Source organism: Echeneis naucrates, chromosome 7 (assembly GCF_900963305.1).
Source record: "Echeneis naucrates chromosome 7, fEcheNa1.1, whole genome shotgun sequence".
Lineage (NCBI taxonomy): Eukaryota > Metazoa > Chordata > Actinopteri > Carangiformes > Echeneidae > Echeneis > Echeneis naucrates.
This window is the reverse complement of record NC_042517.1, coordinates 16,468,448-16,487,080: the sequence shown is the minus strand read 5'-3', so window position 1 is coordinate 16,487,080 and position 18,633 is coordinate 16,468,448. Positions and strand designations below refer to the sequence as shown.

The window sequence follows — 18,633 nt, the reverse complement described above, 5'->3', positions numbered from 1 at the left end:
CGAACAGACTGAGCAGTGATATTGATAAAGAGCATGTTCTTCTGCAGTTCCGTGTCCTATTTTGCTAATTAATCTTTACCGCCATTGCTTTGTTTCTCTGTGTGTCTCAGTCATATAAACAGGAAGACACAGTATGAGAACCCAGTGGTGGAGGCGCGGCGTAGGAAAATATTGGAGCAGCAGCAGCAGCCGCAGCCTCCAGAAGGTGAGCGGTATATTCGAGGTTCGTTTCCTGCCCTAGCACGGCACCATTTCTTTCTTTCTTCATGTCTGTGAGTGTCGTGTCCTTCTGGTTTGTCCAGTGCTCTCCTGGGTTTGGGCCAGACTGCTTTTCTCTGACTTCAGTTACATTTCCATTCTTAAGACATGATAGAAAAAATATGCAACTCACTAAATACAAATTGTGATTCTCATATAGACTTCAGTTTTCAGAAAATAAAGCTGGCCCAAATTCTGGTGTTGTCTTTGGTGATTAGATTTTAATTTATGTGATTTTGAAATCATAAGTGCTATATATCATTTGTATTTGATCATTTAAGTTGCTTTACCATGAAACGATGAGAAAGAGACGTATCCATGTGAGGCTGGGAGATACAGGGGAGATGCAACGTGAGAGATAAAAAGAACGAACACACACACACACACACACACACAACTTGTGTACCCATTCTTGGAGTTATTACTAATGAATCCATTTCAAATTACAAAAAAATGAACCGGCTCTTTCTCCCTATTGAACATGTATAATTCACACATGCATCGTCACTACAGATTTCTTTATCAAAGTAATCCAGTCACAGTTTTCGGTACATAAGTGGCTGCATTGTAAACAGGAATGATAGCTAGTCAGTTCAAGCTGCCAAATATGACAAATATGGAGACATTGAGACAATAAAAACAGAGTCCAAGTTGTAGCCCACAGCTAACTCCCTCCGTGGCAGGGCATCCTCTAGAGCACACTAGTCATGGGAACCGTAGTTCCAGAGCTTTGATCTGTAAATCCAAAAGAAAAACAAGAGTGCCAAAATCTGCTTAAATGAACTTTTTTCATGTTGCACTTTCAAAGATATGATAAAGGAGAAATTGACACGCAAAAAGTCACACTAATAGAAGGTGATGTAAATAAAGATTTAATAAAAAGAGAGGTAACAAAAATTAATATGATGACAAGTCAGTAACAGTGTGTGCTTGAAGCTCTGTGTTTGTATCTGTGCTGCTGTTACGTGTCCGTACGTGTGCATGTGTGTGGCATGTAAATACACTTTCGTATTTTGTGTGTGTGTGGTTTAACAAGAGTGTGATCACATATATACAGAGTGGATAGAGGAGCACTCCTCAGCAGCGGCTCCTTTGGCAAACTATGCTCCAAACCACCTGGAGACCTACAGGGACCCGCAGCTGCCACCAACTCTACCTCCCGGCCCTGCAGGAGTCAAACGTAAATCTTGTTTACCTTTCATTACTGCTGCTTCCTTTTCTTTTATCTTGTGCTCCCGACAAACAGCCTGAGATACACCCGGTAGCTTAGATGAATAATGTTAATGCTCGCTACGCTTTCACTGGAAAAAATGATAGCTACTGTAGGTACTTTCTGATTTTTTTTAATAGAACACCAAGGATCTCAGATATTACCGCATGTGGAACTGACATGAACTGAACTGAACTGAGGAGATGCATTCAGAACAAAAACGCTGTGAAACTTATTTTAAATTTTTCTAGTTGTTCACACTTCAGCAAACACTTTGAATGACCAGACTGATCAATCAGCTGTGCTTCTGCTGTGACCTTCAACATTTAACGAATTAGTTGCTATATGCTAATATACAAGTACTCCTAAATCCCAATATCCTGATCTGGGAGCCAAAATGACCAACATGAATTTTGAATGACATATATGAGGATGAAACTCATATTATAGCATACCTATGATGTTTTTTTTCCTCCCGTGATGCCCTGCAGGAGGGAAGCCTTTCTTCACAAGAAACCCTGCAGAGCTGAAAGGAACCTTCATCAACACAAAGCTGAAGAAGAGTCGCCGTGGCTTCGGCTTCACTGTGGTTGGAGGTGACGAACCAGATGAGTTCTTGCAGATCAAAAGTTTGGTGCTGGATGGACCTGCAGCGGTTGATGGCAAGATGGAAACAGGTGCAGTACACAAGCGTCGCCAACAAGGGGCACTGTTTTCTTTTAATAGCACAGTGTTGTGTGAGCACAAAGCAGCCAAACATTTTCTCAGAAATTCCACCATTGCACAACTGGGCTGGTGCCAAATAACAACAGTGTACCAGATATTCTACTTGATAGTTACACTTAAAGCCTTAAATTGCTGTTAATTGTCTAAACAGCTGCTTTACTAACAGAGTTATTTCTCTCGGTGCAGGTGATGTGATAGTCAGCGTGAATGACACCATCGTATTGGGCTACACACATGCTCAGGTGGTTAAGATCTTCCAGTCCATCCCCATCGGCTCCATGGTAGACCTGGCTTTATGCCGTGGCTACCCGCTGCCCTTTGACCCCGACGACCCCAACACCAGTCTGGTGACCTCAGTGGCAATCCTGGACAAAGAGCCTATCATTGTCAACGGACAGGAGACATTTGACTCACCTTCCAACCAGGCTGGACCCCTAAATGGCATGAGGGAGCCTCGGCCGCACAGCCCCTCTGCTGAAGTGGCGTCCAACGGCTCACACGGCTACTCCAGTGATGTGGTCACCCTGGCGTCATCCATAGCAACTCAGCCTGAGCTGATCACCATCCACATGGAGAAGGGAGACAAAGGATTTGGATTCACCATCGCCGACAGCCTGACGGGAGGAGGGCAGAGGGTCAAGCAGATAGTGGACTATCCACGCTGCCGTGGCTTAAAGGAGGGGGACATTCTGATGGAGGTCAACAAGCGAAATGTTCAAAATATGAGCCACAACCAGGTGGTGGATCTGTTGAGCAAATGTCCCAGAGGCAGCGAGGTCACCATGCTCGTGCAAAGAGGTGCGTATGGCATCTTTCTGTGTTCACGTATCGGTCAGCAGGGGAGTATAAATAGGTGTAGGAACTGAGTTTGATATGAAAAGATGTGTGATTAAGTACACAAAAAGATTCACTGTTATCTGCTGAACTGACAACAGCTTGAACGGTTGGCACTGAAAATGTGACATAACGAGAGAGCCACAGAGAAAAGTTAGGAAGAGAGTGGGCGGCAGGTTGAAAATTCTCGGACTGGATGGGATGAAGGTAAAGAGACGATGGGCTGAGTTAGCGTGGCAAAGGATGAGCAGATGAGTGTAGGAAGGAGTGGGCGGCTGGATAAAGAGGCGAGATGGATGAGACGGGAGAGGAGGAGGAGCACACTGGGTCAGTGACTGTATACGTTGTGCATACAGATGCTGCTGAGTTGGACCCCAGAGACCTTGTCAGGCTTCACGTTTGCTCTGCGACACGTTGCCTAGATGGTAATTTTGGTATTTGGAAGGCGTGGCCATTCATTATCTCCTCAGGATGTGTTGCAATTTTAAACCGCTGTACCTGGGATGAATAGAGGAGAGGAGATTCAGGAGGAGGAGGAGTCCACAGAGACAGAAAATCACTCAATGTTTCATTGATTCTCATTAGAATATTGAGCGTTCAGTTGAACGTATCCTGCTGTTTTTATGTGTGCTATTGTACTCACATGTTGTCAATGCTGATTTCTAATGGCGAATGCTGCAATTCCTTCTCACCGCATCGTGCCATTCATCTTAGTACACTTTCAGCCCGGTATGACCCAAGAATAAATGGCTTTCTCATTGAACTGTCAAAACGAAACAAATTGTCTGCCAGAGAGTAGATTATCCGGGCAGACACTGAATGAGTCCCTCATTTGTGTCCAGTCCTTATTGTTGTTAAATTGCTGTCCCTATCAGCTGACCCAGAACTCTTTCAGCGGCAGGTTGGAATATGCAACCTACATCAATTATGCCCTCTAATGAGTTGACCTTGTGCACTTGTACTGGAATAACACCGCTGTGTTGTGTTAAATGTCAGCATCATTATGGGCCCGTGTGTGTGACTACTAGTGTATATGAGAAAGAAAGTGTTAGGGATGCAGGGAAGTATTCCTGTTACCAGAGCCCAGAGAGAGCAGGAGGAAAAAAAGCTGAAGAAATAAAGGGAAGGAAAAGTGGGAAGTCATGGCGGATTGACAACATGTACCTCTTTTGGCTTTGCCATTATTGAGTGACCAGGTGGTGAGACACGCTGACCAGATTCTTGCCATTGGGGGACTGTCACGGCACGTCAACAGAACAAAGCAAGCAAACAAAGACATTTATGAAAAATAGTTGCCCAAAAATTGTTTTTAAAAAAGTTAAGTATGGAGGAAAAAAATGTGAACTCACCACCCGAAGCGGGCTTATTTCAAAGAAGAAAACTGTGCAGAGCTGCAGTTTCAGCACACAGAACCTACACATTTCTTGTCTCCATTGCGGCACTACAAATTGGCAATTCTTTACACCAACCTACAAAGAGTATAATGTACCATGTACCATGTGGGTTTATTATTATTTCTCTGTGCACTGACATGCAATAGACATCATTGTAGTTGTAGAGTTTATAGGTAGCTTTGGGCAATCAACGGAAAATGTTCCAATTATTTCGAAGCGCTCAACTCTTCTTTGTCATCGTAAGTGAAATGAAAACCTTGTATCGGATTATTGGTTCACCAAAATGAGGAATAATGCAACTTGGGATTTCTATTTCACTTAATTTTTCTGACTAAACCTGTCATATATACATTCAAAACAAAAGATTATTCAGCTGTAAAAGCACTCGCAAGGAGCGCCTGCACCCATAATAACCGTTCTTATGACGGAGGTTTGTGCTTGGCTTTCTGTCGAAGAATAATGCAGTGACCTTTCAAGTGATCGCTAGCAGCTGGAGCATCGTCATTCACAACAACAATTATGGGAGCAAAGAGGTAGAGGTAGGGCAGATAAGAAGACAGCAGAAGATGAGAAAGAGGAAGAGTGGGGATCATGTTTTGAAAAAGTAGAAGTAGAGGATTAGAGGGAAAAGTGCGAGATTTGCTGAACAGCACTGGAAGTTCAGCTAGGGGAGCATAAATGAGGGGATGGGTTTAGAGAAAAACTGGCGGATGAGAGTAGGAGGAGGAGGAGGAAGAGGAACAAAGTGGACTGCAGCTGGAGGAGAAGACGCCATAATCTGTTCATCTGTGACTCATTGATCTGCGCTGTCTGATTCTGAGTCAGCAGGGTCCATTATTATAAAGCACAAGGTCAAACAGAAAGCATCACAGTAATTTCCCACAGTGATTGTTTTATTCTAACTTTGTATACAAGTATTAGCAGGAAATGGAGTTGCCTCCATGCAAATAAATGCTAACATTATAGATATACCCTTACACCCTTCAAGATGTCATTGCCCCCGAAAAGAATCTTACATCATTTAAATTTAACTCTAAGTGTTTTTTTTTTTTTGTTTGTTTGTTTGTTTGTTTGGGGTTTTTCAGCTTGAGTTGGCTGTATTTTCAGACATCATGACAACATGACAAAAATGTCTCTTATAAAACTACACCGTTTGTTCTTGTCACCCAGGAGGCAGCATTACTCTGAACTGAACAGTGTCAGAGTGCCATACTTTGCCTGTGCTTAATCTCAGAGAAATCCGCCAGCTCAGAAGTTTCGCAAGGAAAAGAAATTCAAATGTGTTCTGTCACATTTTCATTTTCGGAAAGTAGATTGTGCTGTTACCTTCATGCTATGAGAGGAGTTGGTCTGAACACAGCCATATTTTGGCTTTTGGATTGCCCAATGAATGGGCTTTCTAATTTAAATTCTGTGGTTGTCAAAAACCTAGAATAGGTTGTTGTGGTAATGAAAGAAATAGCTGCTAAAGGGCTGTGACAGAGAAAGAAGTTAGCACAAGCCAAATTTTTAGACCCAGAAGCAACGTGTTCTGTAATTGTAATATATATAGTTCTTGAATGCACTGCTATTCGATGTACTTAACCATTTACTTATATATGCACAAATCCTATAGGTGCCGTGTTTTGGAATATACACTTCTTTTAGTAAGTCATTATCAACCACCATTTAGAGTGTACCAGCAAGCATTCATATGTCAGTATCAACATGCTAAAAACAAACAAAAAAAAAAAAGGATTATTAACACTTTCTCATCTAAGACTAGAAAGTTGTTCCGTTATTTTCCATGAAATTTTAAAGAAAACATCTGGCACCGTCTCACACACAGGATCCTCTCTTGTAAAGGAGGCCAGGACAACTATGACTCCCATCTTGTCTTCCCATCGTTGTTGCCATGACAATCGTGCACAGCACTCATGTCCCCTGAGAAATGAAGAGAAAGAGGAGAGCAATTGAAATGAAAAGATGGAAGGAAGGGAAATAAAATGCAGAGGAAATGAAGGTAGAGGAATGAAATGTGATGATAACAAATGATGAAGAAGCTCAATTCAGAGCAGACGGAGAGATGAAGACACACGGATAATGGAACAATCTTAATAGTAGAGCAAGGACAAATCTTGAGTCAACAAATGGCACAATGCTAATGTTGTTCACGCTAACAATTTATATTAAAACACGGAGGAATGCGTTTGTATGTGTGGGATTTTTGTACACACACCAAGGCCACACTTTCAACAATACATTTGAACATTTGGCCATTCAATACACCGGACAATTAACTGTGTCCTTTTTTCCTGCAATTTATTGAAACCTGCACTCCGGTACGGCTGCTCACCACTGAGAATGTTCGTATGTTCAATTTGATCCATTCAATGGTGCACATGGAAAGGAAAATAGAGACATGGGTCTTTACCAGTGCCTCTTTCCCAAAACACAAATAATACAAACCAATTGGAAGGAACGGCCCTCTGCTCATTTTGCTGACTGATAATAGGATCTTGGTATCTTAGAGGCTGCGTATGTGCTTATGCTCTCTGTCTTTGGTGTTATTCGGTAATTTCCACATTAGCATACTGCTTTGTGATTGTGCTGGTTATTAAGGGCATACTTCTCTCTCTACTGTAAAAGAAGTAGACGGCGCAGCCTCCTCCACACTAATGCTCAGAGTCAGGTTAGTTCACCTCAAAATGACAGCAATCTATTTTTTGCTTGCTTCCCCCTTATTTGAATGATAATGGGCACAGTCTTAGTTAGTCTGGCAAAGGGTTGGCTCAGAAATAATCAAATATGGCCTTTTAAGCATTCTTAGTGATCAATTTGGTCTTTTATATTGGAGCAACGTTCTGTTGAGCCGAGCTTTACAGTCATTCCTCAGCCTGAGCAGAGTAAAAAAAAAATAAAAAATCTCAGGATTATGTCCCTGCTTCATAACATAAAAGCTGGATTTATTTGCGTGTGTATATGAATGAAATTGCACATTCTTTCATACCTGCTTTGCTGACATTACATATGTATGGCACGCATGCATATATGGATGCTTCTGCAGAGTTGCATGTCTGCAGGAACATGCAATTCCCATATTTCATTCACCGAACATCCGTCGCTCATAAATGTTACATTAAGCTGGATGCAATCAGCTCTGAGGTCCACGTACACATCGGCATCACAATGCCAGAGTAAGTTAAGCAGATTTGAAGACTGCTTCATGAACGAAGATGCAATCACACCACCCAGCTTGTAAATCAGCTGTTCTTGCTGACACAAGCTATAGTGGGTTAATGTAGCGATGGGGTCAAACTGCATGAGTTTCTCGAATCTTAATTCCCCTTCAGTTCCACGCTCAGATTTATTAACCATATGGTTTTAGTTAAATTCAATTTCTATGTGCTTAATGCTAATTATGCTGACCTTGTTGCCAGTTTGAAGAATTTCAGAGGTTGTTTCAAAGTGAAACGTTTCTGTTGGCCTTCCGCGCTGCGTAATTTAGGGTTCCAGGGTCATGTGACCTATTGTTGTAATGGGAAATGCTTATTATTGACATCTGACCTTCTGATGTGTGTCCTTCTTGGGTCAAAAACACACATACACACACAAACATGCATTTGCACGCCAGCACCTGAGATGTTTCACTTGCTCCACTAACTGGCACCCTGTAATCTGAGAGAGAGAGAGAGAGAGAGAGAGAGAGAGTGAGAGAAAGAGAACAGAGAGGATAAATTATGAATCATGTAGAGATAGGGGCTTTGCAGCAATAGAGAGTTTTAACATTTAATGATTTTTTTGCCAATGCAGCAAAAAGAACCTAAGATGGATGCTTGCTTGCATGTTGTTGCACGTGCTAATGTTGCTGGAACCTTCCTTTAATACCTACAGTTGGTTTTTTCCCTATGCATGCTGGGTAGGAAATCATGTTTTGTTTTGTTTTTTTTTTCATGTGTCTCAAGAAATGAATGTAGCAATGAAGTCAAATGAGGTTGAGATGGATTCAAGGATTGGAATTACTGGTCTGTTGCTGCAGTTCATTCCTCATATTTAACAAATTACACAGTTGCCAGTGTATACACAACCACTTGATTGCTTTGGCAACAGCAACTCTTTGTCCCAAGACTGCCTCATGCATGTATTTTTCGGTTTCTGTTTCAACATATGTTTCTGTAAGTGGCAGGATAAAGAGCCTTAGGAAGGGAAAGGAAATTACTTGGAAAGCTCTCTCCTCTGTGGCAGTAAATAATCAAGTTAAATCTGAATAAACGGCTTGGCATCAATATTATACGTTTTGAAATAGAGAAGCCTACAAAATGAAGGAATTCCTGGGTTGTGATGAATGCGGGAAACAAAATTTTAATTGGGAAAATTGATAATTCCCTACACTAGTATGCTGTGTGTCTTCTCCCCTGACAACTGGCCCCAAGTATTAATATTTCATTAGCACAAATGAGATTGATCTTCTTCGGTGACTCTCTACAGTCTGAACTGGTATATACGAGAGAAAGATAGAGGTAGAGCAAGTTATGGAGTGTGGAAGAAGATGAGAGGGAGGGAGCAAGAAAAAAAAGGCAGTGATAGAACTCGATGTAACCCTTGAGCAAAGCGGAGGAGAGGAGAAGAGAGGAAAGTGCTCTGTAGATGCTCTGAAGATGTGCATAGTAAGGCAGGAGCTCAGGCTCTCCTTTGATATGATGCTCAGGCTGTTGAGCGTCTTCTCACTGGGTCATAGTTGAGATCGTGCAAGCGATGTGGAGTTGGAGACAGCTGGGGAGCAGATTGTTGGGGGGACCTGTAGCTCAGACCAGCAATTTAGGGGGCTGCTGCAGCATCAGCCAGTCCATTTAATGCAAACACATCAGGTGCTCCTCTTCTAATCGCGGGTGAAAGCGTCGAGTGGAGCGGGATACAGCACAGGGGGAGGAGATCACTTAGATTAGCGAGCAGCCGAGTGCAGTGGTTGCTCAGAGAGAAAAAGGAGGAGTAGAGAGCTGGGCCAGTTTCGTGCTCTGCTCTGCAACAGGAACCAAAGGTCCATCCGTTTGTCCGAGGGAGTTTCGGATCAAAGGTGACACGGGAAGAGCAACACGGGTTATTAATGCTCTCTCTGTCTCTCTGCCGATGTTTTGCAGGAGTGGTACCAGCCAAGAGGAGTCCGAAGCTGGTGGTGAGTACTATGATCTTCTTTTGTGCGTGCGCATGTTCGCTCTATTGAGTGGAAGGAGTGCTATTTAAAGAACAAAACAGACAGAGATGAAACGTCTAACTCTTGCTCTACTGTTCTACATCCAGAGCTTCAGACATTTTCATCTTTTCTCCTGCTGCCACCATTCCTCTTCACTTCTTTCACAGTCTGCCACTGAGACTTTTGCTCTGATTGTTGTCGTTTTTCCTTTTCTTGCCCGTGTTGCAGTTTCTTTGTTTTAAATTCTCCGTCTCTTTCTCCCCGCATCCCCCCACTAATGCCATGCTGCCGTCCTGTGACTGACTGAGCGTAGCCTAGGCAGAACAGTGTAACAGTGGCCAGCTGCTGGAGAGGGCAGACAGCCACATCTGACAGATAATGGGAGTGGGAGTCATGAAGCAAAAATTAGAGAAAGGGATGAGGATGGGAGAGTTAAGACCACTGTAGAGACGATTTAGAGGCAGCAGTTAGTCACCATGATAGCCCACAGATACAGAGGACGCACTGAGGCTAACGGATAGGGAGGCACACTAATGACAGAGGGAGCTGGAAGCAAAGAAAATGGAGATTGGGAAAGCTTAAGAAGGTATTGCAACAGATTGCAATGTGACTGGTCGCTGTGACGGTTAGGAGAGGATGGCAAAAGAGAGAAAGAGGCAGAAAAGACCAGCTCTGCGGGCAGCGTGGGGGGTCTCTCAGTTGGAGTGATTCAAGAATTTTAAGAGCAAATGCCTCCTCGTTTTTACGGCTCGTCTCAACTGATAAAAAAGAAAATCAATAGAGGCTCAGAAGAGATGCCAGTGCAGCTTTAAATTGCTGTCACCCTATTTCACCCTCAGAGAGCCGGCAAGTTATAGTAGAAGGATTTTTCCTCTGGACAGCCTCCTCCAAGGTCAGCGATGAGTTCAGCACTTGAGTTGAAAAAAATTTGTCCTGTGTCTCGTGATCTAAAAGCCCTCCCCTCAGATGGATGGATGGATATTAGGATTAGGATTAGTTTGAAATGTTATCTGTCAGAAAAGGTGTCACCTATTGAGGTCACGTGATGCGGTGGATGGAGGAGGGCTGAGCGCTCTTCGGGGGTTGGGTGGGAATAATAGTGGTCCTGCCTTGACTGTCACTTTGGATTAGCTCTCCGTCGAGTAAAAGCCAGTTTTTCATGTCAGTGAAATGTCACGCCGCATGCGACTCCGTGTCAACCTAGAACAACCATTTTGCCTCCAGTTCAGAATCTAAAGAGATGCTCTGAGTAAACTCCCATATGCAAGAGAGACCGTGCTGTCTCAACCCATTAAGCAAGTCTCCAGTGATCAAATTCTGCATGGCTCTTGTCCTCATTAAGAAGAATTACTGGAATATTTGACCCTCCATCTCAGTGAATGTGATGAGTGAGATTTCATACACTGGTTTATTGTACATATCAGATAGAAAATGATTTGGTTTTTAGATGTGCCCTGACTGTCAGTAATTCCATTTTCATGGAAATCCCATTTTTCACAAAAGGTTTTCATGCATCTCCAGGAAATAATGTGACAATATGTGTATTAAGTTGGTAAGAATCTAAAGATTACATAAAATCCAATCAGAGCAGCGGGGAAATAAAAACCCATAAGAATATTTTGGTATTTTATATATAATCCATGTGGGATCAAAAACAGCACTATATTAGAACAATGAGGGTGTTTTGGCTCAGACGCCAGGAACACAACAATGATTCACTGACACCAGTTCAACTGGTCGTCGAAGTTAGAGGCAGAACTTTTACAAGTCATCACAATGGTAGTTCTTTTGTCTTTCATTGCAACGAGGTAAATACAAGAAACATCACGATTTGGGCCGTCACCTTTTATCAAAAGCTCAAACCACCAGTTCAAATATTCAAGCTGATGTATTAGCAGCAGTGAGGAACTATGTTCTTCGCTGTCGATGGCAAAATTTACAGAGCTGAGGAAACTATGACATTCTGGAACAGTAACAGCCCTACAAGCTGAACAGAAATAAACGTTTGCAGACATTTGATCATTTCGTATTTTGCCAACAAGCTGTGATGTTGATGATGACGTTTTTTGTTGCTGTCGTCTTGTGTCAAAATCTGCTGGTAAATGGTATTTCTCGCTGTGCCACCTTCAGTGTGTCGGGTTAAAGGTGTGTGCTGCTGTGGCTTGGTGTAGCAGAGATAACAACACCCTGTACACCTGTACCTCCATGAGACTAACGTCAGTCAAATGTTCACATTTTGTCTGAACCAAATGAATATTTTCAGCATTAAAACACCTTTCTGTTCAATTCAACAGTTAAACAATCAGCTCGTCGTTTTTAAGCTGTTTCACCGAACTGAGTATAAATCCAATATTTCTATCTTACCAATCAGGATTCTTCTTTGCTGGTGAGATTTGACCGTTTCGTTTTTACACATTTCTGCGTCAAGTGAGTCCGATCTTGATTGTGTTTCCATGCGCTGGACCTTGTGCAACAGGCAACAGTTTATTGGATTCATAAAGGCGAGATCTTTATTCATGAAAATCCCTTCACATTGCAAACTGTCTTTGTCAGGCAACCATGGAAACCAAGTAATTTCTCCTCACACTCTAGCAGACGTTTTCATGAGAAATGTTCTACTGCAATGTTTAAAAAAGATGACCTTGGTTGCTTCTTTCTTTTTGTCCTCCATCAACACTTTCCTCACTCATCTCCTTTCCACTCTATCTCGCCCTTATCACTGACTCACTTATCGCTCTCACTTCTTTCTCTCCTCTGTCTACTTTCTACTTCCATTTTCTGTTTACATCCACCCCCATCCTTCACGCACATATACATGCCTCTGATTTCTGTCCACCCAGCACCAGTTAGAGAGGAAAGACAGCCAGAGCAGCTCCCAGCACAGTGTGTGCAGCCATCGCAGCACCCACACAGATTCTCCCAGCCACCCACCCTCTGCTATGCCCAGTGAGGCCGTGGCTCCCACTCCTGCTGCCCCCACCCAGCCTCTGCCAGGCCTGCCCCCTCAGGATCCCGCAGATGGCACCCTCACCCTTCAGAAGAAGCCGGATCCCTTTAAAATCTGGGCTCAGTCCAGGAGCATGTATGAGAGCCGACGTGAGTAAAATTCATTTTACTCATTCGCTTTCATTACTTCATTCGTTTTATTTTAAAAGTTTGAAGCTTTCGCTGACTTAAGAATTTAAGAGCATTTAGCCTTGTGCCCGCATGAATGTATTCTCTTCTTTCTTCTGCATTCATGGCAAGTATTTTGCACTATTTGAAAATCCAACTTAGCATTTAAACATTGAGGTCATGTTTTGCTATGTAACTGCTAAGTACATTTTTTTATATTACTTTTTTATTTTGTTTGGAGTCCCATCCACTACTCCGATTGAATAGCCAGGCCCTTTTGGTGAATTGAAATTGCTCTGATTAAGGGAAATTTAAAAGTTCCCAATTAGGGGAGATGTGACAGAGTTCAGTGTGATGACCACAGGGCAAATTGCATCTGTTGATGGGTTACTTATATATATATATATATATATATATATATATTTTTTTTTTTTTTACATTTGCTTTTTTTACGTTTTTTACGTTTGCTAAATAAATGCATGCTTACTAAGACATGATTTATCCAACGACAAAAGGTGCCTGTATGAGGAACGTGTGCCTGAAAAGCACACAAGTACTTGTTGATGATGTGGTCTGTGTATGTGCATGCTCAGTCTGAAGTTCTTACCAACCTGAAAGGAACACATAAGTACAGAATACAGAACCGCATGTACTGTATGTTGTTGTATGCTTTACTGGGCATCGTCCAGCATGCAGGGGCAAGAAGCGCTTCACCTTTTAAACCACTTGGCTTTGCTCAAAACCGACCAGTTATTATGGGCAGCCTGTCTGGGACAACTATTTAAAATACTAAAACTTGAACACAAAAATGGAGGCAGCCTCTCTGTTAAATTCCTCAGTATCGTCTGCAGTCATGGCCTATTCTTTCATTATTTATAGGGAACCACAGTGAGGGTGTCAAACCACTTTCTTTCCCAAGAGGGGGTAAGATGGATCATCTGGTTGAATTTCGTCTTCCAGACTTCCTGCGCTCACACTGGTGGCAATAATTAAAAGGCGACTAGACGACTATATGCTGTGAAATACAATTCTGTGCTCCTGCAGATTTTTGGGGGATGGAATGGATGTAATCTCTGCTATGTTAGCTTGTTGGGCGCTTGTGGTTGTTGCAGGCTAGTGCAGCATGTCGTGCTCACGCCATGTGTTGCCGTGTTGGTTAATAATCATGGCTGCCTGTAAAATCTAGGACTGCTGCTGATTAAATATTAACTGGGCCCGTAGAGAGCTGCTTTAAGCTGCTGCTGATTGGTATATCTGTGTGATAACCCCTGAAGGAGCTGCATCCCCTTTCTGTGTCGGGGGGGGGGGGACACACACACAATGAAACAAGAGAGGGAGAGGGAGACAAAGAATGACAGAGGCCCAGATTCTCTGACTGTATCTTCATATGTATTCATGCACATGCTGCCACGTGCGCTCTTGAATTTGTGAGAAGTTGCATCCATGCATCCACTGAGCAGCACTGAAAGAACAATACAGCAGTACAATGTGACTGAAAGGGGAGCTTTTCGGAGTTCCGCCTCTTCCAACGCTTCATGTCACCTATCTGTTGATGCGGCACACAGCTGCTCTTCTAACTGTTGGTTTACTTTGATCAGTACTCTATAAACGCGGGTCAACGGTGGGTTAATTACAAGCCTAGCCACAGCAGTTTAATTCACAACTGAGCCAGTTATCGGGGGAGCAGGGGAGCTGGAGCTAATGGGTTCACTACTAGCCTTGCGTGGCAGCCGCACAGACAGCAGGCATCGCAGGAAGAAATGGTCCGTGCCTCCTGTGCAGACGGGCCCTGTGGGCTGCACAGACTGACACCAAATTGCCTGTGTCCTCCTCCACAGTCTGCTCCGTCCATGGCGAGTTGCAAATGCGTGGCAAGTTATGCGTGTGCAACTGTAAGCTGGAGAAAGATGCCACAAAGTCATGCGTGTGAGAGAGGCACAGTTATAAATTGAGGCTAATAATAGAGATCAACATTTCAGATTGCATGTCTGCGAGTATGACAAGGTCACAGCATGAGACTTATTCAGCCTAGTTTGCCGTCTCCACATGAGAACAAGGATCCAACCCGCTTTGAACAAGGCGTAGCCGGAGCAGGAGACATGACAGCTGTTGATCTTCCCTGATCTCGGTCTGGCACTTGATAGGAAAGGAAAACCTATCTGCAATAAAAACGACTAGACATGGACTCCTTGTAATTAGACAAAACAGGTGTTCATTTGTTGATTACAGAACAAAACCTAAGCAGTCGGCCTACAAAGACACCAATATGTCAGGGGTGACTCTGTGTTTCATCTCCATGTCGTCTTCTCACTGTTCCACTTGTGTGTTTCAGTGCCAGATTGCCAGGAGCAGGACATTTTCCTGTGGCGGAAGGATACCGGCTTCGGCTTTCGCATCCTGGGAGGAAATGAACCTGGGGAGCCGGTAAGCATCAATCCACCTTTGGATCTCACCGATAGTTTACTGAGACAGCTGATAAAGTACGAGATTAAAGTGTGCATGCAAAATTATACCTCATACATACCGTTGATTTCAGCAAGCTCTGTCCTATTTTTTTGCAACGTATTCATTTAGTTTCCTTTTTTTTTCTCGCTTCTCTGTGTGATGAAAGTCTTAAACCAGAGTAGCACAAAGTCCTAACACGTGACTCTCACTCTGACTGGAATTGTTGTTCTCTGGAGGATCATATAAACAGCTTGTTAAGCACGGCAAAAGCCTTACCCGCCAATCCCTCTGGTAGTCTGCCATATATTTGTCCTATAAGGGGGGAGTGAGAGTGGGAGTGGACAGCAGATATTGAGGAACAGAGGGAAATAAAAGGCAGCAGGCTTCAGGTCTACCCCACAGGAGTTAGCACTTGTAGATGGATTCTTGTTTCTGTCAGAGCTGTGTGTACACGCCTACACAATGCCTGAAGCACACAAACTTCTATAAGGTCTCAGTAGGCCACACTGGCCCTTTTGGTTTCCCTGAATGTCAGCAGCAAATACCATAAAATTATGCGCTCTGCAACTCTGCTATGTTTAACTGTCCGTTTTTATTTCGAAACAGACAGAGTCATAATTATCCATCGTATCACAACAATAAAACTATTGTGTTCAGATTATAATGCCCAAAGTTACAGAATTTGACAAAAGCATTGTCACAAAAACCCCTTCAACACTGTGTGCCTTCTCCAGATCTACATCGGGCACATTGTGAAGTACGGGGCCGCGGATGAGGATGGACGCCTGCGGTCGGGCGATGAGCTCATCTGTGTGGACGGCACGGCAGTGGTGGGCAAGTCTCACCAGCTGGTGGTGCAGCTGATGCAGCAGGCTGCCAAACAGGGCCACGTCAACCTCACTGTACGACGCAAGACCGCTGGATATGGTGGTGATTGCAGTTTCACATAAAACTTGTGCATGTGCTTTCATACGTGGGTCACATGTGGTCACATGTTATGCCAACTTCCTTTTCTGTGAACAGAGGCAGGCGAAGGTTCCCGATATGAACACGTGAACTAAAAGCTGTAGAAACACACTGTGATAGTAGTCTAACCAGTCTTTACTATTCATCCTCTCCAGTGTCAAAAGGAGAAGGCGAGGTTCCTCCGTCACCGGCCTCGTCCCACCACAGCAGCACCCAGGCACCGAGCCTGACCGAGGGCAAGCGGACCCCCCAGGGGAGTCAGAACTCGCTCAACACCGTCAGCTCAGGCAGTGGCTCCACCAGCGGCATAGGCAGCGGTGGGGGAGGCGGCAGCGGAAGCGCGGTGGTGCCTGCCTCCCTGCAGCCGTACGACGTGGAGATCCAGCGCGGGGAGAATGAGGGCTTCGGCTTCGTCATTGTGTCGTCTGTTTCCAGGCCTGATGCCGGCACCACCTTTGGTAAGTGAGGCAGTCTGAGCTGGAGCTAGTTAAGATTGGCAGGCACTTCTATCCACTTTGACATGGGAATTAGTTTTGTTTACTACGGCCTGACTATGTTTGACTTCAAAGGATTCAATTCAATCGATTTAGATTTTAATCTGACTCAGCAGTTTGGTTGTTTGGGCATTTGCAATCTATATTAGCGCATGTTCCTAAAATTGTGTGTTTTCATTATTTTTCTCCACAATCAATCAATAATCACTCCCATGAGCAGCATGAAGAAATTAAGTCTTAATTGGAGCAATATTTTGGTCTCAGAGCGCAATTCCTCAAAGGTTGTCACGTCACAAATGATAACACTTTTAAATTTAAAACATGCAGCTGCGTAGACTCTGCAAGGTTCAGCATGTGAGACTTTGCACAACTTTTTAATACAATTTAACATTTGTTTCAAAACTATGCTGTCCTAAGTATCAGTGTATGATGGAGAGCAAAGAATAATTTGTTATTATATCACACATGGGTGAAAAACTAACTGAATAAGTTTGAATAAGTGCCGTATACTACACTGTAGTACTTCCTGTACTTTCTGTCACTGTAGTCCTTTCAGTACTAAACAGCACTAAAAAGGATTGAGCGTCTTTTGCACAGTATTACTTTTGGACATTTATAGTTTATCTGCATATAACGTCTCATAACAGACAATAAAATACAAAAACATTTTACAGTCCCCAATACAACATAAAGTAGGCAAGAGGGAAAAAAGTTTGACTTTTGTAAATGAAATTTAGGCGTTTTACCGCTTTAATTTCGTTCTTAAATAATGCAATTAAGTTGAACAGTTTTTTAAAGATTTTTCAAGGCTTACACAGGCCCAAAACAATTTGATCTCGAAAGGCCTTGGTGAGTGTATTAAAACAGCACTAGTCTCCAAAGCGTATCCCCAGACTCAAGACACACGTCCACCAAGTTCATCAATGCACCACTGAGAGAAACGACTTATGCCACCTCTTGGCAGAATTACGGTGTTTTTTGCAGTCACCCCTCATTTGATTTCCTCCACTTTATGAATAGCAGTTGAGTGGTGTTTGACAGGAGTGCACTTAATGCCAAAGAGGTCACAAACCCGCTGTCATGAGCTTAGGGATAGAGAAATCGCCTCATGTGCTGAGCGCAACTCTTCTCTCCTGGGATGAGGCCCGAAACAGCATTATCCCAACACCATCAACACAGATTCATTCATGCCTCAGAGCTGCCCCCAACAATTCTTTCAGCATGTAATTGGAGTCTACTCACCACAGTCCATCACTGTCTATACCATTTACGCATTACGGCGAAACAGCAGAATTGCGTGTATTAAAACTGCTCAGGCAATGATGAGGAGCTGTAGATGTTGTCCTAGAATAAATTTGGTATTAACCTCGTAGTGATGAATTTCTAACACCAATGTCATTTCAAGGTGCCTTGTATAGTTAGCCATTATGATGATGTACTGGGCTGTGTCACAGGCAAAACACAAGAATGGATGAAATGTTAGCCACACTGACTGCCCAGAGAAGATTTCATTGATCGTATTGGCTAATGGTGTTGTTCTGCAAAAATGCGATGCACGACTTAATGTATTATTTATAGTGACACCAGCGACAGTGCCAGCCAAGAGCCATGTCTAAACGTCTCCTAATCTTTTGAGGTTCTCATTTTTGCTTTTGCACACAAGCACTGCGTTGCTCCTTCACTGTTACTCTTGGGAGGGTGAGATGAATGGACTTTGAGCTTTCATGTGCTGATCTAAGCTTATGCTGTAGCATCTCGCACTTACTCCCCCTATAAATTCCAACCAATGTGTGACACGACCTGAAATATGACAGAGAAATTTGTATCTTAAAAAAAAAAATGCATGGAAGTAGGGATTCATGCTGGGGTACTACATGGTTTTTAGCTGATTCCATCTCCCATACACCAGGCATACATACACCATTTTGCTCTAGTCCAGCCGGGCCCATCCCCCTGTCATCTCCTCCTTTGACACGGGGGTGGGTGTTGTGCTTAGCAGATTAGGTATTAAATCCTGGACAC

At 43.3% G+C, this 18,633-nt stretch overlaps 1 protein-coding gene across 5 annotated transcripts in view; it reads left to right on the top strand.

The window, feature by feature from the left end:
* LOC115046209 (membrane-associated guanylate kinase, WW and PDZ domain-containing protein 1-like) overlaps positions 1-18,633 on the top strand; it is an 81,078-nt gene that overhangs the window by 54,016 nt on the left and 8,429 nt on the right. For 3 of the 5 annotated variants that reach the window (XM_029506432.1, XM_029506431.1, XM_029506435.1), the window contains 9 exons: positions 111-223; positions 1,316-1,438; positions 1,960-2,145; positions 2,381-2,992; positions 9,540-9,574; positions 12,433-12,688; positions 15,039-15,130; positions 15,886-16,081; positions 16,273-16,575. In XM_029506432.1, coding sequence (XP_029362292.1) covers positions 111-223; positions 1,316-1,438; positions 1,960-2,145; positions 2,381-2,992; positions 9,540-9,574; positions 12,433-12,688; positions 15,039-15,130; positions 15,886-16,081; positions 16,273-16,575 — 1,916 coding nt within the window. The remainder of the gene's footprint in view (positions 1-110; positions 224-1,315; positions 1,439-1,959; positions 2,146-2,380; positions 2,993-9,539; positions 9,575-12,432; positions 12,689-15,038; positions 15,131-15,885; positions 16,082-16,272; positions 16,576-18,633) is intronic. The other 2 variants (XM_029506434.1, XM_029506433.1) reach the window with 2 other exon arrangements.